At 48.4% G+C, this 22,411-nt stretch overlaps 1 protein-coding gene across 2 annotated transcripts; it reads left to right on the forward strand.

Annotated features, from left to right (window-relative positions):
- The first annotated feature begins 1 nt into the window (after position 1).
- On the forward strand, positions 2-21,572 carry NMRK1 (nicotinamide riboside kinase 1). 2 transcript variants are annotated; one of them, XM_055145971.1, is made up of 8 exons: positions 126-259; positions 5,584-5,637; positions 10,522-10,612; positions 11,278-11,326; positions 16,190-16,334; positions 16,416-16,487; positions 17,235-17,341; positions 21,021-21,572. In XM_055145971.1, the coding sequence occupies exons 2-8, from the start codon at positions 5,609-5,611 to the stop codon at positions 21,125-21,127; spliced, it is 600 nt and encodes a 199-aa protein (XP_055001946.1). In that variant the 5' UTR covers positions 126-259; positions 5,584-5,608; the 3' UTR covers positions 21,128-21,572. The 2 variants fall into 2 exon arrangements, with proteins under 2 accessions (XP_055001936.1, XP_055001946.1); XM_055145961.1 differs by lacking the exon at positions 5,584-5,637 and having other exon boundaries at positions 2-259.
- Positions 21,573-22,411: the final 839 nt, after the last annotated feature.

Raw genomic sequence — 22,411 nt, forward strand, 5'->3', positions numbered from 1 at the left:
GGGCGCACACGGGGCAGAGGCGGGGGCGCGCGGGAAGCCGCCAGGGGGCGCCGGAGACGCGCTCCGCGGATGGGAAGGGGCCGGCCGGGCTCGGCCGCGGGAGCGCGTGCGCGTGCCCGCCCGAAGCCCCGCCCCGGCCGCGGCCCATGCAGCCGGTGACCGGCCCCGGAGAGGCGCGCGGCAGCGGCCGGGCCGCCACGGACTGTGACAGGCGCGCGCCCGCCGCTGGGCCGCGAAGGAGTCCGGCTAGTGGCGCCCGGTGAGTACCTGTGTGACCCCGCTGCGCCGCTGGGCTCGGCCCCCAGCGCTTCCAGAACATTCCCAGGACGAGGCTATCACAGTGGGGAGGGCGTTTGCCTTGCACGCGGTTAACCCAGGTTCGATTCCCAGCACCCCATGGTGTGTCCCCCGCCCTCCCCGAGCACCACCAGGCGTAATTCCTGAGTGCAGAGCCAGAAGTGACCCCTGTGCATCCTCGGGTGTGACCCAAAAAGTAACAAATAAAAAAAAAACCAGAACATTCCCAGGCTGCAGCCCAAGCCTGGCGCCGGCAGGCAGACCCCCGGGACTGTTGACCCTGGAGAACGGGCTGACACGTGGCCCGCGGGAAGCCCTCCCGGAGTCTCTGCTAAGGGGGGAGGTCTTCGCTAAGGGGGGTCCCGGCGGAGCACAGGACGCGCAGTGTTGCACCGCCCGGCCCGTAAGGCTCTGAAGGGGTGGAGGAAGCGAGGCGAGCGGGCGGCAAGTGGCGAGCTCCGGGCTGCTTGGTTAGAGCACAGCCCGCCGGCATGTCCTGGGCGCTGCCCGGTGGCCCAGCCACTGTCCCAGACGCCGGAGGCCCCTGGCGGGGAGCCCCGGAAGGGAGGGGGGGTGGGACGCTCCCAGGGGCGCACGGGGTGCAAACGTGACGTCGCACCGGGCAGCTTAGAAGCCGGTTGCACGTTTGGAGAAAGAAAATTGAGAAGAGGGGAAAAAAAAAACCCTCATAGAATGATGGTTCCGAATTTCTACCAAGGCTGGTTCCAAGTTTCCGTTAATGATTGAGCCTGTCCACGGGGAGTTGCCGGCTCTCTGCTCAGGTCTTTGATTACCAAAGTTTAAACAGTGGCAGGAAAAGATTTCCTAAGTCCTGCCAATCAGAAATATCCATTGCATAAAACTAAGGCGCAAGAAGCCCTGGAAACTCATTTAAAGGTTTTGCACGCGCCGACCGGGTTCGGTCCCCAGCGCCGTCTGCTGTTGTCCAGCCCCGCAGGGAGTGATCCCGGGCGCAGAGCCAGGAGCAAGTCCTGAGCACCGCAGGTGCGGCCTCCAAACTAAGGAATTAAAAACATCACAATATCAATCCGAAATATACACCATGTAGTAATGAGATTTGGAATAATAATAAAAGGATAGATTATGGAAATTATAGATTATGGAAAGGATGGAATAATAATAAAAGGATGGATTATGGGAAACCCTCAACAACATATATTGATGCCTTTTTAAAAAAATACTAAAAGTGCTCATCTGGATGGGGGGGTGACCCAGAGGGCTGGAGCACGTCAAGACCACAGGTTCACTCCCTGCACTACTGGACAGGCCCGGAGCACGCTCTGAGGTCATCTTCTAGCCACCTTACGCCCCTGGCTGGCTCACTGGCTTCTCCTCGTGTGCGAGAATCTCTGCTGTGAAGGAGAGCTTTGCTCTTGCTGGGAGCAGAGACTCTATAACAGCCCCTGGGCTTGGGGGTGGTCAAGATCCCACGTGACCGGAGCCTGGACCGGTAGCTGGAAGGGCCCAAGGAACCATCTCTGCAGACATCAGTGGTTCACACTTAGCTGATGAGTTTCTGTTGGGCTCATGAAACTGCTACTCAGGTCCGTTTGCAGCCTGGCACACTTGGTTATAAAAGGTTTTCATCTAATTTAGAAATTGTTTCCAAGAAGGCCACCAGACAGTGAAAAACAGCCTGGTGGACCCTGCCCGCTCTCACTCTGAAGTCCACTGAGAATCGTCCTGCGCGTGAGGCACTGTGAAGTAAAAGGCCTGCAGGGTTCTGTGCCCAGCCGCCTCTCTGGTTGCATCTCAATTCCTCATTAATCCAGAGCATTATCACCTGCTCATGCCCTGTGCCAGGCGGGAGGTGAGCACTGCCTCTAGTAGGCTGCCTTCTCGCTAATACGGAATGGAGGCTTTCTGTTTTGATGAAAAGTTGATTTGTCTGTGAAAATTCCCATCAAATTGCCAGAATTTTCTTTCCTTCACTTTTTCAGGGATGGGGAGTAGGAGAGGGGGTCTAGCCAAATCCTACTCCATAGGAGGCACACGCTCTACCACATAGTTAGACCCCAGATCCTGCCTGGCCTTTTGCAAGTAGGGGTGAAAACTAACAAACCAGTGTTTGGGTGGGGGAGGGGGGCTGGAGGGAAGGCACATACTTGTCATTGCTTAGGGCTTCCCCCTGGCTCTGAGCTCAGGGGTCACTTCTGGCTGGGCTCAGAGGCACATGTGGGGTGCTGAGGACCCCACTCCGGTCCTCTGTGCAAGGCAAGTGCCTTAACTGCTGTACTGTCACTCCAGCCCCATAGGAAAGCTCTTGACTCCTCCTTACTTCTGGCTTCTGAATTGCTAGTTTCCACTGAAAAAATTAAACATCTCCCACAAAGCCTATTTCTGATGCCATCACGACACTCACTTCTTTGCATGCTAGGTGGTCCTGGAGTTTTCTCAGGTGTGGCAAGAAGGGGGGAAGACCAGAATCCGTTGCCCTCCTGCCTGCAGAGCTAACGTGTGCCCGTAACCCAGCAATTTTTAGAAAATGGCATCAGTTATACATGCCTTATAATTAGTTCAGCAGATGTGCAACCTTTTTTTAAAACTTTTTTGGGAGAAATACAGAGTGGAAACAGGTTCGTTGCTCACTTGGCCAGGTTTCCTCTGTGGCTTGTCAGTTTACTAGCTGGGCTTGGCCAAGTTTCGCCATTGGGCCACTTGCTTCTTCAGCAAAATGAAGGGCTGGTCTTAGCGAGCTTCGGGCTCAGCTAACTCTAAGAATCTATGTGCTGACAGTCTTCCTGACAAAAAAACAGCAAGGAGCACATGCAAATGCCCAAGTTCCTGGGAGCTCCACCCCCACGGAGGCTACCTACTGCCCACATCATTTTACAGGAGAAAGGACATTTATTACCAAAATAGCAGGAAAGATACCATTAAGGATAAGGGCAAGAGTAGTGGCATGGGGCCAGAAAGATGATCTCCCGTCTGACCCAGGTTCAATCCCGGGCACCCGTATGAATCACCAGAGCACACTAGGAGTGACCCCAGAATGCAGAGCCAGGAATTAGTCCCCAGAACTGCTGGGTGTGACCCCAGAACAAAACAAAACCTCAAACGTGTTGGAGTGATAGAATGGTGGGTAGGGCGCTTGCCTTGCTCATGGCCAACCTGGGTTTGAACCCCGGCTATCCAGCAGAAATGATTCTCTGAGCACAGAGCCAGGAGTGAGTCCTGAGTACCAGTGGGTGTGGCCCCAACACAAGACTTTTGTCACTATTACTAATTTTGTGGGGCTTGTGGGGGCCATACCCAGCGGTGCGAGGGGAGGGCACGCGGTACCAGGGACTGAACAAGGCGTGTGCTTCAGCGGCACCCCCTGCCCGATTCTCTTGATGTCAGTGCTGGGTTCTTGTCTCACCCAGGCTTGCTTGTTTTGTTTTTGGGACTTGCAGCTCAGGGGACGAGGAGCTGAACCCGGGCGAGCTGCGTGCAGAGCAAGCGCCGTACCTGCTGTGCTGTTGCTCCCACCCGAACCGACCTTCTTGAAGGAATAAAGAACATTATCGGTCATGGGCAGCCACCGTAGAGCTGTATTCTAAGATTCCCTGGGGTGGAGTTTGTAGTGTGAAGCAGCCGTCCAGGCCCTCCACACGAGACCAGGGCCTGTGGTCACTCTGTGACTCTTCACCAGGATATCGGCAGCCAGTTGCGTGAATGGCAACATTGCCTTTGAAGTCTAGGAAGGGACATGCTAATCCCAATTAAATAAGAAAGTCTGTTCCTATCCTTAACACTCATGCATTCCCGAAAAGTAAGACTGGACTGAATTATTATTGTTTTCACTTTCATTTTTTAAAAAGAGTGGAGGGGGTGGGGTCAGAGAAATAATACAGCAGGTAAGGCACTTGCCTTTCTTTTCCTTTCTTGGGTTTTTTTTTTTTTTTGGCACTTGCCATTCACACCAGGTTTGATCCCCGGCATGCCATTCCCATGTGGTCCCCCAACTACTGCCAGGAGTAATTCCTGAATACTGAGCCAGGAGTAACCCCAGAGCATCGACAGATATGACCCCTGGGAAAAAAAAAAATAGGTGGAAGGAGTGGGAATGGTAGTGCATTATGAGAATCTTGGTTCAATCCCGAGCACCACCAAAAATAATCTGGTTTATCTCTTGTTATCTAAACACTTAGGGCTGGAGCAATAGCACAGTGGGTAGGGCACGCTGCCGACCTGGGTTCGATTCCTCCATCCCTCTCGGAGAGCCCAGCAAGCTACCGAGAATATCCCACCCACACGGCAGAGCCTGGCAAGCTCCCTATGGTGTATTCGATATGCCAAAAACAGTAACAACAAGTCTCACAATGGAGATGTTACTGGTGCCTGCTCAAGCAAATTGATGAGCAACGGGATGACAGTGACAGTGATCTAAACACCTGCATGATAACTTTGGTTTTGCCTTTTGGTCCACAAATCTCACACATGTACTGCTTGGACCAGTTCCAGAATCGTTTTTCTATCTTCTCCCTAGACCAGGCTTGGTAAGGAAATGGGCCACCTTTCCCCCGTTGCAAAAGAGGGGAGAGAGGCAGAGGCCCTGCAGGTTGCTGGGTCAGCTCAGGGGATCAGTCACGCTGCCAACTCGGGGGAGCTTGAAACCTCATTGTGTTGAGGCCCAGGGATCCTCCCCCTCATGAAAACAAACCTCCAGGATCAGGACCACAGGAGGCCTCTCAGTTCCTGGATTTTGGCTACACCTGAGCATGCCAGCACTTGGCAGTAGAGTGTGACCAGAAGTAGGCATATCAGAGGTTCCCAAACCTTTGAGGCCTGTAAGCCCTCTTCAGAAAACTGAATTACTCACTGCACTTCTGAAATCCTTACGGCTTCACTAAGGAATCAAATAAAGGGCCGGTGCAATAATACAGCCCGCAGGGCACTTGCTTTGCACACAGCCAGACTGCATTCCATCCCCCGACCCCATGTGGTCCCTTGAGCACCACCGGGAGTGATTTCTCAGCACTGATCCAGGAGTAAGCCCTGAGCAGTGCCGGGTGTGCCCCAAGCCCCAAAAAATAGACAAATGGAAAACGCCATCCTATGTGTTGTCAGCAGGGCCAGCTGTCCTGGGGCCCTCTGCAGGGTGGGCTGTGTGGGTGCCCCCGGGAGGCGGGAAGGGGGTCACCCAGGGCCGGGAAGCCACAGATGTCTCGGTCATCACCCTCCCTCAGCTGACCCTGTGAAGCTCAGGCTGAGTCTTTGACCCTGAGACATCTTAATGATAAGCATTCATTTTCTTTTCTTTTTTTTTTTCTTAAATTTTAGGAAGACGTGATTTTCAAAGCTAATTATGAAAACCTTTGTCATTGGAATTGGGGGGTGAGTAATTTTGCTACTGGTTTAGATTTTCAAGAAGGTCACTCGGGGCTGGAGCGATAGCACAGCGGGTAGGGCATTTGCCTTGCACGCAGCTGACCCAGGTTCAATTCCCAGCATTCCATATGGTCCCCCGAGCACTGCCTGGGGTAATTCCTGAGTGCATGAACCAGGAGTAACCCCTGTGCATCGCCGGGTGTGACCCAAAAAGCAAAAAAAAAAAAAAAAAAAAAAGAAGGTCTCTTATGAGTATAAGGGGGGTGGGATAGAGAAGCCGGGAGAAAGGCCCCCGAGTCCTGGAGAGCAGGAGTGTCGCTCCCTGAGTGCCAGCAGGCGGCGGGGATGGCCCGGAGCTGAAACAGGAGGCAGGAGATAATTTTCCTGCTCTACTCCCGTCATCCTGGGGCTGACCCCAGAGGCCAGCGGTTCTCGGACGCTGCTTTGGCTCATGGTGATGTCTCACTCTCCACCCAGATGGCCGCACCTTGAGCAGGGCAGAGAAAATTCATCCTTGCGTTCGGGGTATGCCCAGCTTTAAACAGGAGGCCCATCCCCCGCGCTGTTCTCGGCAGGTGGCGTTGCTCCAGTCCCTCTGCCCCAGGCCAGAGCTGCACCGGAAAATAAGCCATGGACAGCTCCCCAAAGGCAGCATGGGCTTTCCTGCACATTCCTCGTTACTCTGAGTCACTCCCAGTGTGTGTGATACATGTGCTACAGTTAATAAACCTTCGGGGCCAAAGCGACAGCGCAGCAGACAGGGGCCTGCCTTGCACGCAACAACCAGGTTCAAATCCCAGCATCCTGTATGGTCCCCTGAGCCCTGCCAGGAATAATTCCTGAGTGCAGAGCCAGGAGTGACCCATGAGCATTGCTGGGTGTTGCCAAAAAAAAAAAAATTTTTTTTAATAAAACTATAAAATTTGGGGGCCGAAACAATAGTACAATGGGAGGGGCACTTACCTTGCATGCAGCTGACCCAGGCTTGATCCCTGGAACACACATGGTCCCCAGAGCCCTGCCAGGAGTGATCTCGGAGTGTAGAGCCAAGAATAAGCCCTGAGCACAGCAGGGGTTGACCCCAAAACCTAAAAAAAGATAGTAACCTCTCTTGAAGACAGGATTAGGAGTTGGTAATTTGGAAGAAATATTGTTATATTACACTACTGTGAACTGGAGTGATAGCACAGCGGGTAGGGTGTTTGCCTTGCATGCAGCCAACCCAGGTTTGATTCCTCCATCCCTCTCGGAGAGCCCGGCAAGTTACCGAGAGTATCCCACCCGCATGGCAGAGCCTGGCAAGCTCCCCATGGCATATTCAGTATGCCAGAAACAATAACAACAAGTCTCTCAATGGAGACGTTACTGGTTCCCGCTCGAGTGGGTCGATGAACAACAGGACGACAGTGCTACAGTGCTACATTACTGTTGTAATCAGAAGTGACATTGAGTGAGCCAAATGTCCAGAGTGCCTTTTCTCGCTCCTGTGGACTGAGAACCAAAGACCCACGTTCCTCTGCAGTGCTCGTCCGATCACCTTCCTTTCCACAGGCGCTCCGTCCCAAGTTCTCACTTCTAGTTCTAGCCTTTTTTACATAGACTGCATGTTTAGTCTTTGTTTTGTAATTATCTAATCAAAGTTCATTCTTACTGTCTGATTCTAAGTTATCTAGAGTGAAATCTGAATGCCCTTGCCTGTGGAGGCCACTGGTAAACAAGAGAAGAAATGTCTTGGCTTAAGGGCTAGACAGGCTTCGGGAAGGTTTGAGCCCAGAGTGCAGTTTTGTCTCCAAAGATTTGTTTTGCTGCATCTCTCCTCCTCATCTTTCTGCATCTGGGTTCACCCAAGAGTTGGCTCCTTTTTTTTGTTTGTTTTTGTTTTTTAGTTTTTGGGTCACGTCCAGTGATACTCAGGGGTCACTCCTGGTTCTGTCCTCGGGAATTACTTCTGATGGGCCTTGGGCAAGCCCACAAGATGCTAGAGATGAACCCGGGTCACCGTGTGCAAGGCAAGTGCTGTAAGCACTGTCCTTTTCTGCTTTTGTTTTCATTGGCTGGTTGATTGTGGTTTTACAGTCCTGAGGCTTGAACTCAGGATTAAGACTCGAGTCAAAGGGCCACAATGAAGAGTACGGAGGGTAGCAAGCTGGCCTTACAGGCGGCAAACCCGGGTTTGATCCCCGGCATCTCCTGTGGGATGGATCCCTGAGTACAGGGTCACCAGGTGTGGCCCCAGAACAGAACAAAGCGAACAAACAACAACGAGAAGATGCAGGGACCAGCTCTCTACCACTGAAGCACACCCCCAGGCTGCCCCCACTCTCTGTTGGTATTATTGGAGGGGGCGGGGGGGGGGAGACTTGGGGGCTCCACGCAGTGCTCAGGCAGCCCAGGGCCCAGCCATTCCCAGCAAGATTGAACAACAGGTACTGCCTGCTGGGGACCCCCAGTGCCACCCCAGTGATGCTCAGGAGCCCCCGCCCACCCCCAGGGATGGAGCTGGGGCGGGTGGGTGCCTGGGCCCCGCACTCTCTGCTTTCTGAGCTCCACTCGCCTCCTCCCAGCACTATGGTGGCGCCATCACGCCCTCGCCCGGCAGACCTGCTGGCCTGCTCCTGGCACTGCCCCCACGGCTTACACGCAGCTCCCGAGAACTTCTTCCAGGCACCACGACATGGTGTTTCCAGAGCTGCCGCCGCCTCTCTCTGCTGCCTTTCTGGCATCTCGGGCTGGGGGCACCGAGGGCCTGTCCCTGGGCTGCCAGGAAGGAATTATTTAAGGCAGAGTGATTGTTCGGAAGGTTTCAGGAAGAATCCATGGCCTTCCTTGGAATTTGCTGCATATTTGTTTTGTTAGGGGAAAGGATTCATAACCATCAGGTTCTTTTAGCAGTCTATGGTGTTACATATATATATATATATATATATATGTATATATATATATATATAAGGCCCAGGGGAAAACCATTTTCTCAAGGTAACACTCACTCACTCTCCCCGTTATCAAAGGATAAACAAGAGCTCTTGTGAACCAAATCCTTTCTGCTTTGTCAGTATAAGGTATTTAGTCAATAACGGAACTGTATCAAGTAAGCCAGTTTTGATGAATATTAGTTCTTTTCTTCCTTTTCTCGACTATAAGCCTTATAGCTCATCTCACGTGGGAGTAGCACAGGCTCGGTCATTGTGCAGAAGGTGCTTCGTGTTCTGTGAATTATCTGTTGGTATAGTAATGTCTTGACATCGCAGCTAAACAGTTTCAGATGTACAAAGTAAAATACAGGAACAAATGTAAAGCCAATTACACTTAAATTATTTTGACCTCCTCCTGGCTACCCTTGGTCAACCAGACCGCGGAGGGCTGAATGCCAGGCTCCGAGGATACAATGCCACTCGGACTTTACAGTATGCCAGATGGGCAGTGCATAGGGTCACCAGGATGAGACCCAGTGATGCTGGGGGCAGGGGGTACAGGGAAATACAGCAGATGGAATGTGATTTGGGAGTCTCCAGCCCTTGTACTGTCTCCCAGCCCTGCACAGAATTGCGGGGGAGGGGGGTAGAGGATGGTTTGACCTCACCTGGGGCTCTGGGCCCACTGCCATGCTCAGGGGACCATGAAGTGCTGGGATATAGTGCGGCATTTTTCTAAAATACATTAGAAATGGGCTGGAGAGATAGTACAGGAGGCAGGGGACTTGGCTTGCCACAACCAGGCTCTAGCCCTAGCATCAAGTATGTTTCCCTGGGAACTTCCATGAGTGATCCCTGATCAGAGAGTCAGAGAGTCAAGAGTCAGCTCAGGAGTGGCCCACACACACACACACACACACACACACACACACACACACACACACACACACACACACACACACACATGAACATGCGTACTAGAAACAAATTATGGAATTATGAGTTTTTGTTGTTGTTGCTACTAAATAGCAATGTCCTGATGGTGATCTAAAAACTGCCCTAAATTTTAACTAATACCATCTGGCATATCTGTTCACAATATCTGCCCCCAGTGGCAACTTGATATGAAAATCTCTGTGACTTCTATTAATGATGAAGCCATGGGTACTATTTTTATACTTTCCTTTTCTGGTTTTGGGGCACGCCCAGTGATGCTCGGGGGCGCTCTGTGCTCAGGAGTCATTCCCAGCATTCGGGGACCAAGTGGTGCTGGGGAGTAGACCCCGAGCCTCACACATGTGCTTAGACCTTTGAACTGTCTCTTCCTGCCATGGGCATTTTTAGCACCACTACTGTTCACTACCCGTATAATTCAAGGGAAGTGAAATGTGTTAGAATGCAGGGAAATGAAGATGTCACTTTCCCATTCGAGTCCACCAAGACCCCGTCCGTTCACACATCTCTGGCAGCTCCTCAGCTCCGGGCTAAAGACACGAGAGCAGAGTGCCGGCTGGGGGATGGAGATGGGCTGTGCGAGGTGCAGGGTGCTGGGGGAGGAGGCAGGAAAAAATTCACATATAAGTGAGTTCGCGTGCCCAAACCATGTCATTCACGTGTCAACTTTCAGGACAGCCCTAAAATGTGTAGCTTGTATTCTCTGTGATGCTTAAGAAACCGGTAAATGTTCCACCGTAGACAAGAAAAATAAAAATAAAAAGGCTTTTGTTTGCAGTATCGTATCTGGGCCTGGTCCTGCCAGCACACCTGTGCAGCGCCCTGTCCCACCCCGCGATCAAGCAATCTCCCTAGACCCGTGGCGGGACCCGCAGGGGGGGAGTAGCTCTAAACTACGCTTTAAAGACCATCCATGTTTTATATGTTTGTAAGGTCATTTTTTAAATGACTTATGGGGGTTTTTGTATACATATTGTCATATTTTCTAAATAATTTCTTTCCCTTTTTCCCCTCTACACTGTAGAGTGACAAATGGCGGAAAGACGACACTGGCTAAGAATTTGCAGAAGCGCCTGCCAAACTGCAGTGTCATATCTCAAGATGATTTCTTTAAGGTACCTGTAAAGCTTCTTTGACAGTGTGTTTCACACACAAAAAGGTTCTAGTGGAGGGGATAGAGCCATAGACCAGCGGGGAGGGCACTTGCCTTTCACCCCACGGACCCAGATTCAGTCCCCAGCATCCCATATGGTCCCCTGAGCACTGCCAGGAGTAATTCCTGAGTCCAGAGCCAGGAGTAACCCCTGAGGAGCATCACTGTGTGTGGCCCCAAAACAAAAACAATCTTTAAAAAAAAAAAAAAAAAAGTTGTAGCAGCAAATCTATTGGAATTATATCCAAAAAGTCTTTTTGGGCAGTGAAGATAGGCCCGGTGCAGTAGTGTGGTGTGTCCACTAGGTGGCACTACTAATTGGTGCTGATCTTGGTATTCGCTTGATCGCCCAAAGCCAGGATTAGACATTTTTCATATGTTTGTTTTTGGTTTTGGTCCACACCCAGCAGTGCTCAGGGCCTACTCCTGGCTTTGTGCTTAGGGATCATTCCTAGCGGGACTCGGGGGACCACATGCCGTGTTAGGGAACAAACCCCCCAGGTCAAAGGTACGCAAAGCAGACGCCTTACCTGATGTATATCTCCTGCCCATCACATATTAATCAGTTATATAATTATATTATTTCTGTACTGCAGAGTTTTGATGGACACTTTATTACTTTTCTAGCCAGAGTCTGAGATAGAAAAAGATAAAAATGGATTTCTGCAGTACGATGGTAAGTAGATGTGTTTGTAACTTACTTGCTCATGTTCATTCTCTTTTTCAAACCTAAAATAATCTGGCTAGCTATGGAGAGCCTAAAAATGAATTAAATACACTTTAAACCTGTTTTTATAAACATTTATGACTTGTCTTCAGTTATTTCAATAGGTATTCTTCCTAGTTTTACACTTAAAATGGAGAATATTGGAATGATGCAGATTTTTCTTCAAGATGGGCTTGCGAATGATATATTACTTGTCTGCCTGGGAATGATCAGCTAGGCTCCTTCCTCCAACCTTTCCCTGAAACTTTCCTAGAACTTTCCTTCCCAAAGTAAGTACAGGGCTGCAGGTTGGGTTTTGTTTTTAACTCTTTACTGTGGCTCAAAAAGAAAAAGACTGGTGAATATTTTTAAATGAATTTACCTCAGTCTTTTGCCCAACCTAGTACTGCTCTGAAGCTAAATGAATAAAAATTCATCAGAAAAACATTTCTTTTCCTGCAGAGGATATCATGCAAAACTATGTTTAACAGTCTTATCAACTTTCATGATTAAGATGATCATTGAGAACTTTTGCAAACTATCAGCAGAGAAAACCCTCTTCAAGAGCTGAAAACATATTCTTTATTTTTTACCGTAGAGAAAAAAGTTATGTAATCACTTTGTTCTTAAGACACTTAATAGTTTAAAGAGAGAAAATCTTCTTAGAAGGGATACCATGTTCTAGCAACTTGAGATGAAGCCAGGATTTCTTTCTTTAGTTCCCTTTTTACTTTGGACAGCAAGTAAGATTATTACAAAATAAGAAGTAAACAAAAAAGAAAAAGTTCAACAGTTGACAAAGAATCATTCCTAATTTAAACAAGTTTTTCAAACCACTAAGAAAAACATTGATATTCTAACTGAAAACTGTCAAAGCCTTTCATAGATATCTAGAAAAGATGATTAAATATTACATAGCTCCCAGTGCATATTAAATACAATTCGATTAAATACTATAAAAAGTAAATCTCAAATGCAGTCAAAGAACTATAAATTATTTTCCCCTATACTAGTAAATTAATTTTTAAGCAATAACAGTTATCTAATGATGACACCAACTCAATAAAAAACAAAAAACTTGCCTGGAAATGAGATTGAGATAAAGAGCAAAATGACTTTGAAAGATTCATGAGAACAGTGTGGAAAGATGATACAGTGGGAGAGGACTTGCATTGCACAGGGCTAGCTAGGGTTCTATGCCCAGCAGCCCACACCCCGAGTCAGGAATGGCCCCTGAGTAGGGGGCCAGGAGTAAGCTCTGACTGCTACATGTATCACTTCACTTGTATCACTTGTCGTCCCATTGATCTTCAATTTTCTCAAGCGGGCACCAATAACATCACCATTTGTCCCTGTTGCGTGCTAGTGCAGCCCATGATATCTGCTTGCTCCAGGAACAGGAAGAGCCTCAAATTATTCATTCAGGGATTTGACAAAGAAATCTGACCATCTAGTTGGTGGGCAGCCACATGGTCTTCTGATGTCCCATGGAATCCAGTCAGTAACAGCTCTAGTCCAGCGGTCATCTCTGAATCGCATTACATGTCCAGCCCATCTGATTTTTGATTCCTTGGCAAACGAGACAGCATCCCTGATTCTTGACCATCGATGGAGGTCAAAACTCCAGATTCCTTCTCGCACTTGAGTAAGATGTGATACTCCAAGCAGAGCTCTTTCGATTCCTCTTTGGAATATCCGAATAGCATTTTCATCCTGTTTGCGTAGGGCCCAGGTCTCTGAGGTGTACGTTAGTGCAGGAAGAACGGTGGAATCAAAAAGATGTGCCCAGAGTCGGAGGTTCTTCATCCTCTTAATCACTTCTTCAACACTCTTGAAAGCATTCCACACTGCTCTCTTCCTCCTGCGCAGTTCTGGCGCCAAGTCATTCTTCGTGTTGATTTCTCGACCCAGGTTCACATAGCTGCTGCATTCAGAGATGTTCGTTCCATTGAGAGCAAATGGAGCTTCAGGGACTAGTTCATTTTTCATGAGCATCGTCTTGTTGAGATTCAGCTGCAACCCGACCTTTCCACACTCGAGGTCGAAGTCGGCCAGCATTTGTGCTGCTTGGCTAATGTTTGGCGTTATGAGAACGATGTCATCAGCGAAGTGGAGGTGGTGTAATTGCCGACCGTCTATCTTCACTCCCATTCCTTCCCATTCCATTCATCACATGATGTTCTCGAGGATGGCACTGAAGAGTTTCAGTGAAATGGTATCACCCTGCCACACCCCTCTATTTACATCAGTGATCACTTCCTTGTAGAATGGTGAGATCCTGGTGGTGAATCCACAGTACAGCTTTCGGAGGATCTTGATATACTGAGTTTGAATGCCCTGTTTGGCTAGGCCTTCGATGACTGCTTCAGTCTCAACAGAATCGAAGGCCTTCTTTAAGTCGATGAACATTAGACAGAGCGGCATCTTGAACTCTCGAGAAACTTCAATGAGTTTGGTCACTGTGTGGATATGGTCAATCATGCTGAATCCCCTTCAGAACCCTGCTTGCTCACATGGTTGTCCTTTGTCTAGTGTTCTGCCTATTCTATTCAGGATGACTCGAGTGAATAACTTGTAGACAACAAACAGCATACCAAATTCCGCAGGATGGATATGTCGTTCCCAGCATCCTCCCTTCCAAAATCCAACACGCCATTTCGTTGGTAAAGACGCATACAGCACCTGGTCCAGACAAGGTCAGACCCGAACACCTGAAGAATCTGCCACCAGTACTCATCAATACACTGGCCCGACTCTTCACACACTACCTGTCTGAATACAAGGTTTCATCTCAGTGGAAAACCAGCAGGACCGTTCTGTTGTACAAGAAGGGAGACATCCACGACATCGACAACTCTCGCCCAATCTGTCTGTTGTCCGTCATCTACCGCTACATGTATGGAACAAAAAACCAAAACCAAAACCACAACAAAAAAAAGAAAGAAAATGGAAATTTAAAAAGATTCATTAATATGTACAAGTATCTCACAGAATTGGTCTTTAGGAAAAATCTGAACTTATTAGGTAAATGCAAAATATTTAAGGTGTGTCAAGGTAATTTTGAAATCTTTGTGATAGCCACCAGAATATATATATATATATATATATATATATATATATATGTCTATTCAATTCATAAATAAGTGAAATATTTAAAAAGCAGTTGCTAGCTGGGTAATGTCTCAAAGGACTGATGCAGTTGCATGGCATGTGGAGGCCCTGGGTGTAATTTCTCGTCCCCCCCAGCTCTGCCAGAGTTAGCCCTGCTGGCCTCGCCCTGCTCAAGAGTCCACCCCCCTAGTGAGTTTTGTGTTGAAATATGGAATGTAATCAAGGTAAAGAGAAAATGAAGTGAAATTTATCCGTTATGCAGGCGGGGGTGGGGGGTGGGAGGTATACTGGGGGTTTTTGGTGGTGGAATATGTGCACTGGTGAAAGGACAGGTGTTTGAGCATTGTATAAATGAGACATAAGCCTGAGAACTTTGTAACTTTCCACATGGTGATACAATAAAATTTAAAAAAAATTTAAAAAAAAGAGTTCACCCCCCAACAATGGCTGAAAAGACAGGGACTTATATGTCAAAGGATGGGCAGGATGTGGCCTAGCGGTAAAACCATGTGCCTTGCATGTATGAGTTCCTGGGTCTGATCCCTGGCACTGCCTGGTGTGCACCATTCTGGAGTGGGGCGTGGAGGATGTGACGGAGAGTGTTGAGGCCAAGACCTCAGAGAGTTCTGTGGTTAGAGCGCATGCCTGCTGTGCCCCATATTCATTGGGTTCCCCGGCAGCACATTGTCCCCCAAGCATCTCCGGGTACAGACCTGGAGGGCCTCAGCACAGCCGGGTGGCGAAGCACTGCAGTGCCCAGCAGCACCCATCCTCCGGTCTTTACACTGAACCTACCGCCCGCTGGGCTGAGAAGTAGTAGTTGTGTCCTGCCCCGTCCCTGAGCACCTTCAGGGGGCCCACTCCCCCCACCCTTCCAAAAAAAAACAAAGCCAGAAAAATAATTTTTAGAGAAATGATGATTTTAAAAAATAAAATAGTGAGGCTATAGTGATAGCACAGCGGGTAGGGCGTTTGCCTTGCATGCGGCCGACCCGGGTTCGATTGCCAGCATACCAAATGGTCCCCTGAGCACCGCCAGGGGTAATTCGTGAATGCAGAGCCAGGAATAACCCCTGTGCATCGTCAGGTGTGACCCAAAAACCAAAAAAAATAAAATATAAATAAATAAATAAAATAGAAAACAATAATGAGAAAATTACTTTAAGTTAAAAGAATGAAAGAATGTTTTTTTTTTTTTTGCTTTTTGGGGCAATACTCAGGGGTTACACACCCGGCGATACTCCGGGGTTACTCCTGGCTCTAAACTCAGGAATTACTCCTGGTAGTGCATGGGGGTACCATGTGGGATGCCAGGGATCGAACTTGGGTTTCTACATGCAAGGGAAACACCCTGCCTGCTACACTATCTCTTTGGCCCGATGAGAGGGTTTTGGGTTTTGTTTTTTGTGTTTTTTTTTTTTTGGTTTTTGGGTCACACCCGGCGATGCACAGTGGTTACTCCTGGCTCATGCACTCAGGAATCACTTCTGGCGGTGCTTAGGGGACCATATGGGATGCTGGGAATCGAACCCAGGTCAGCCTCGTGCAAGGCAAACGCCCTACCCGCAGTATTACTGCTCCAGCCCCGAAAGGAGCCCATGCCCTCCGAGGGGCCCCGGGGAAGACAGCCAGGCGTTCGGGCAAGAGACTCTCTTGATTAGAAGTCTGAGCCACAAAATTCCTTGCTATATTGATCTCATATGTTTGTATGTTTGTTTAAAGTGCTTGAAGCCCTTAACATGGAAAAAATGATGTCAGCCATTTCCTGCTGGATGGAGAGCCCCAGGCAATCCCCAGTAGCGGACTGGGCCAGCACTGAGGACATTCCTATTTTAATCATCGAAGGCTTCCTTCTCTTTAATTACAAGTAAGAAACCTCACTCTAATAATGAATGAACGCGTGAATGAAGGGAGAAGGAATTGTAAACTAAATATTCTCTTACTCTAGGCCCCTGGACAGAATTTGGAACAGAAGCTATTTCCTGAGCATCCCGTATGAAGAATGTAAGAGGAGGAGGAGGTATGTTTGGAAATCAACCTTGTGGGTAGAAATTCAGAAAACAAAATTTAGGACAAACAAGGGAAGCACGGTATCAGACAGCAAGCGTCATTTTTGAAACAAGGGAAGCACGAGTGTTTCACACAAGGAGCAGAACCGTTTTCCATAAATGGTCGTTCATGGGTATCATAGATGACTTTTCTGAGACCTTCATATGAGGTTTATGGCTTTTATTTTCTCCCTCAGTCTTCAAATGAAGCGATCACCATGTTGCATGTGAGTTTTTAGATGGTGGTTCTGTATTCTGGCAGCAGCTACAATACCAGTTAATTTAAAACAAGCTAATGTACCAGTATTTCCATCATGGTTTCCATTGATACTTGTCCTTAATTGTTTCTATTGTTTGTTTAGAGGTTGTGGTTTTTGGTTTTTTTTTTTTTTTTGTGGTGCCAGATATTGAATCTGGCACATGCCAAGCATATTTTCTGCCACTGAGCCACAGCCTTGACCCTGCCCTTAATTATTTTATCCATTATTAATTATGAATTCTAAATATGTACTTAACAAAGTCCCTTCTTAGGCCAGAGAACTAAATCCATGTTGTAATCTCTGACTTGCCATTCTGAGTCCTAATGTGTGTGTAGATTCAGTCCTGTCTGGATTCAGTCTGGATTCAGTCTCTGGGTGCTCTTGTGACCCTCACCATCATTGTGTCACTTTACATCAATGTGGTTCCCGGCAACAGACAATCCCCATCTGTCCCAACAGCACCCGTGTCTATGAGCCTCCAGATCCCCCGGGGTACTTTGACGGCCACGTCTGGCCCATGTACCTGAAACACAGGCAGGAAGTGGAGCACGTCCCCTGGGACATCGGTGAGTGCCTTTTCTCCTCCCAGGGAAGCTCCTGACGGCCTCTGCCTCAGTGCAGGATGTTCCCCCTCGGTCCACAGGCCAGTGCTGCCCACATCTGTAAATGGTTGAAAATGGGGGCGGGGTGATAGGACAGCAGGTAGACTGCTTGCCTTGCACTCAAAATCTGGCCAGCCCAGATTCAGTTCCTGGTATCTGCCAGGATGGCTTCCCCCCATCGCTGCCAGGAGTGATGTCTGAGCACGCAGCTGGGGAGGAGTTAGCACTGAGCACTGCCGACCTCCAAGGAGGTTGAAAACTACTCTACACTACACAAATGAGAGGACTTTGGGAAGCGTTTTAAATACATTCACTTATTAAAGGACTCTTTTTTTTTTTTTCTTTTTGGGTCACACCCGCCAATCACACCTGGCTCATGCACTCAGGAATTACTCCTGGAGGTGCTCAGAGGACCATATGAGAGTCTAGGAATCAAACCCGGGTCAGCCAGAGTGCAAGGCAAACACCCTACCCTGCTGTCCTATTCCTCTAGCCCCTGAAGGACTCATTTTTGTTTTTGTTTATTTGGGGTTTTTTAAAGGTTTTTTTGGCTTTTTGGGTCACACCCGGCGATGCGCAGGGGCTCCTCCTGGCTCTGCATTCAGGAATTACTCCTGGTGGTGCTCAGGGGACCATATGGGATGCTGGGAATCGAACCCAGTCGGCTGCGTGCAAGGCAAACGCTTACTCGCTGTGCTATATCTCCAGCCCCCGTAAGGACTCATTTTTCGAAGAGTGAAGTGGAATTGTTTTATTGAAGGTAATTTACTTACAGAAATGTGAGGGAAGAGAAAGAGAGATGCATGTTCAAGAGAGAACATGGGCCACTCCGGAGGAGAAAAAGTAGAGAATGTTTTTGGGAGAAGGTTATATACAGTTTCTCCAGACTGCCTGAGTCTAGAGCTTCCCACATGCATAACAGAGAGCCAGTACAGGAGGCAGGGCCCTGGGACTCATGCCTCAGTACCACATACACGCCCCGGGAGGAGCCCTGAACACAACTGGGTGTGACCTCAAAATCAAACAGTAAACAAAAAGTTAATCCGGGTGTTTACAGAAAAAGCCTTGGACTCTTGATGGTCCTTCAATATGCTTATCAGCACGTTGGGGTTCTCCTTGGAACCCCAGTCTGAGGGGTCACTCCCCTGGAGGACAGGGGGCCGGTTTATGCCTCTGGGTGGTGCCTCGGTTTCTCCACCTCCAAAGAGCTCAGGAATTTCATCTCAAATGGAGGTGATCCTCATGGCTTTGGGCTACTTCAGGGCGGGGCAATTCCTCCTTAGTTTTGTTATTTCCCAAAAAGGCCATTCCCAGGGGACTCTTTAAGCCGGAACATTCTGCATTGAAGCTCATTTTCAACACCAGGCTCAGCGCTCTCTCTCACTCTTGCTCGCTCGCTCTCTCTCCCTCACTCTCCCTCTCTCTCCCTCTCTCTCTCTCCCCCCTTCCCTCTCTCTCTCCCTCTCCCCCTCCCTCTCCCTCTCTCTCTCTCTTGCTCTCATTCTCTCCCTTCCCTCTGTCTCTCTCTCTCTCCCTTTCCCTTCCCTCTCCCTCCTCCCTCTCCTTCTCTCCCCCTCCTCTTTCTCCCACTCCCTTTTCCTCTCCCCTTCTCTCCCCACTACAAGCCTTCTGCCAACGCCTGTCAATCTGTAGACGCCATTCATTCAACAAGTATTTTATCACCCTGGTGACAACAAAGGACATAAATTGAAAAACAGCCCTAATTTTATGAAAGCCCCGTTCCAGTACCAGTTAGTGCATGTGCAACACTGGCTGTGTGTTCCGGTGCATTAAGTCCTGCGACAGGAACGTCCTGGGTCCCAGAGGTGAGGGAAGGCCTCCTCGAGTTGGCCACACCGGGGAGGGTGTGGAGGGACTTGCAAGCAGTGCTGTCTGGCTGTTCCTAGCCAACAAGAGCAGCTGGTCAGTGCAAGGACCACAGGAGGTCCCGCTGCCGGTGTTGGGGACCTCTGGGCCACACCCAGCAGGGACGGGGCAGTACGCAGGGGACAGTGAGGTACCAGGAATCGAGCCCAGGTCAAACACATGCCAGTACTCCCTCACTCTGCACTGCCTACCCGCCTGGGAAGCCACTTCTCTACCACACTTGCATGGGTGTAACTGAACAAAGGAGTGTCTGCTGGGCAGGCGGGGGATCCCCAAAGGTGGTACGACACACCAAAAGCCAGAGAGGAAAGAGAAGAACGCCTGAAAGCAGCTGCAAGTATCTGTAGTAGAGAAGAGTGTCAGTGGGAAAGTGCATGTACCCCTGAGCCCCTGGGTTCTTGAGAATTTGGATGAAAGATTCGCATACGAACCTCAGATGCTTAAGAAACGTATTGCGTGTTTTAAGCAGATGGACCCAGGTATGCCCAGGCCTCTCCTCCTACCCAGGAGCAAGGTCCCTCCTGAGGCCCAGTCCAGATATCGGTGTCATTGTCCTGTCCCTCACCACTTGCTCACCTCCAGCGGGCAGTGGCCCAGTCTTGTCCCTCTGCTGTTCTCTGTTCAGTACTTGCTTCCTGAGTCTGGAATCAGTGGCCCTGTCAAGTGTGTCCCTTGCTGAAACTTTCTGCTCTTGTCACTGGGCCTCTCGTGAGCCATACCCAGCGGCTCCCTGCCCCCCAGCTTCCCTTAGTCTAGGCTCTTTGGTTAAATATATTAATATCCTTGGAGTAGGAGAGATAGTACAGAAGGGAAGGTGCTTTCCTTACATGCAGCCAGTTCAAGTTTGAGCCCAGGCACTGCGTGCAGTGTTCTGAGCACCATCAGGAGTGATTCCTGAGTACAGAATCAAGAAAAGCCCCTGAAGGTCTTCCCCACAGCTTGGAAACTTACCTCACATGCTAGGAGAAAAGGCAACTGAGATACAGAAGTGAACACCAAGTAGAGGATGTTGGGAGGTCCCACTCGGGTTGGAAGATGCGTGCTGAAAGTAGACTATAGACCGAACATGAAGGTCACTCAATACCTCTATTGCAAATTATAACACCATAAAGAAGAGAGAACAAAGGGAATGCCCTGCCACAGAGGCAGGTGGGGTGGTGGGGATGGGGTGGGGGTGGTGAGAGGGATACTGGGATCATTGGTGGAGGTGAATGGGCACTGGTGGAGCTATGGGTAAATGGTCACTGTATGAGTGAAATACAAGCACAAAAGTTCATAAGTTTGTAACTGTACATCACAATGATTCTCTAATGAAAAATTAAAAAAAAAAAAAAGAAAAGCCCCTGAGTATCACAGGCTGTGGCTCAACCCTATTCCCCCTAAATTATAAAATAAATAAACTTCTTAATATTCTCATCTGGGACTGGAGCAATAATAGCACAGAGGGTAGGGCATTGCCTTGCATGCAGCCAACCCAAGTTTGATTCCTCCATCCCTCTCGGAGAGCCCGGCAAGCTACCGAGAGTATCCTGCCCTCATGGCAGAGCCTGGCAAGTTACCCGTGGCGTAATCGATATTCCAAAAACAGTAACAACAAGTCTCTCAGTGGAGACGTTACTGGTGCTTGCTTGAACAAATTGATGAGCAACGGGATGACAGTGCTACAGTGCTTAATATTCTCAAATGATGAGAGTGCCAGAGTAAACATCTAGCAAAAAGTTTGCTCACACTGTAGCCTGCTTTCTTTTCTCCTCAGTTTACCTGGATGGAATGAAATCTGAAGAAGACCTCTTTACACAAGTGTATGAAGATCTCACGCAGGAACTGTCAAAGCAAAACTGTTCCACGGCCCTGTCGAATTGATTGGTGAAGGAACAACCAAGAAACTAGTTCATTACATAGTCAAGAGTAGCATACAAGAGTGCTCATATAGAAGTGATTGTTTCTGTTCATTCACCTCCTTGGAAATAATTCCAAATCAGAGGCTTTGATAAGCTTGAGGCATAGATTATTTTGTTATATTGGTACTTTAAGGGTATTTTAAGGTTAAAATATTAACCCTTTGTTACATCTCATAATGATATTTATGTTATTTTAACATTTTAGCTAAAAATAAAATAAAATTTTTAGCTGATAGCTGCTATTTCAGTAGAACTGAAGTTAATGTTTGGGAAAGTAAAATTAAAATGCTGGTGACCTTGTTATAATATGTCTAATACATTTCCTCTTTCTCCTCTAACCCTCTTAAAGAAGTTTTTGTATTTATGTTTTGCAAATACTTCCAAAATAAACACTATTTTTAAAATTATTGATTGTGTTTTTATTTATTTATTTTTTTAATTGAATCACCCTGTGGAAAGTTACAAAGCTTTCAGGCTTATGTCTCAGTTATACAATGCTCGAACACCCATCCCTTCACCAGTGCACATATTCCACCACCAAAAACCCCAGTATACCTCCCACCCCCGCCTGTGTAGCTGATAAATTTCACTTCACTTTCTCTTTACCTTGATTACATTCCATATTTCAACACAAAATTCACTATTGTTGTTGGAGTTTCTCCCCAAAAAACTGCCCTGCTGAAAAGGAAGCATTTTATAATTAGTTTTCCATTGCTGAGAATGAAGAGATATGAAGTCTCGAGGCCACTATCGTGGCTGCGTGGGTTGGGATTTCTGTATTTTAATATTTTAGTAAATAAGTCCGGGAGATTTATGTTAGAAATTGCATCATTTCCCTTCCTGAGGCAGCATGGGGCTATGGCTTAGTTCACAGTCTAGAGACATCTCTGCAAGCAGCTGCTGATACCAAAAGTAGTCTAGCTGGCCTCCGGATCATGGTTGATCAGCCGCAGAGCGGGTCGCATCTTGGCGGAGTGATCGTGTGTTTTTTAAGGTTTTCATATTGAGTGACATATTTTGCATGTAAAGGGAATCCTCCTAAATCTGGCCAGGCAGAAGGCAAGCACGCCCGTGTCAGAGATGTCCAGCTCCAGTGGACGCAGGAGCTTAAGAGGGTCCACTTGCCTCTGTCTCCGTGCCATATTCTGCTTTGGGTTTGTTATAAAGCCAAGCTCTCCCCACGACAGACATGTCAGCACCTCCCAGCCCAGCAGCCCTGGAGAAGGAAAGGGGCTCACACAATCAT

Source organism: Sorex araneus, chromosome 1, assembly GCF_027595985.1.
Source record: "Sorex araneus isolate mSorAra2 chromosome 1, mSorAra2.pri, whole genome shotgun sequence".
NCBI classification, from domain to species: Eukaryota; Metazoa; Chordata; class Mammalia; order Eulipotyphla; family Soricidae; genus Sorex; species Sorex araneus.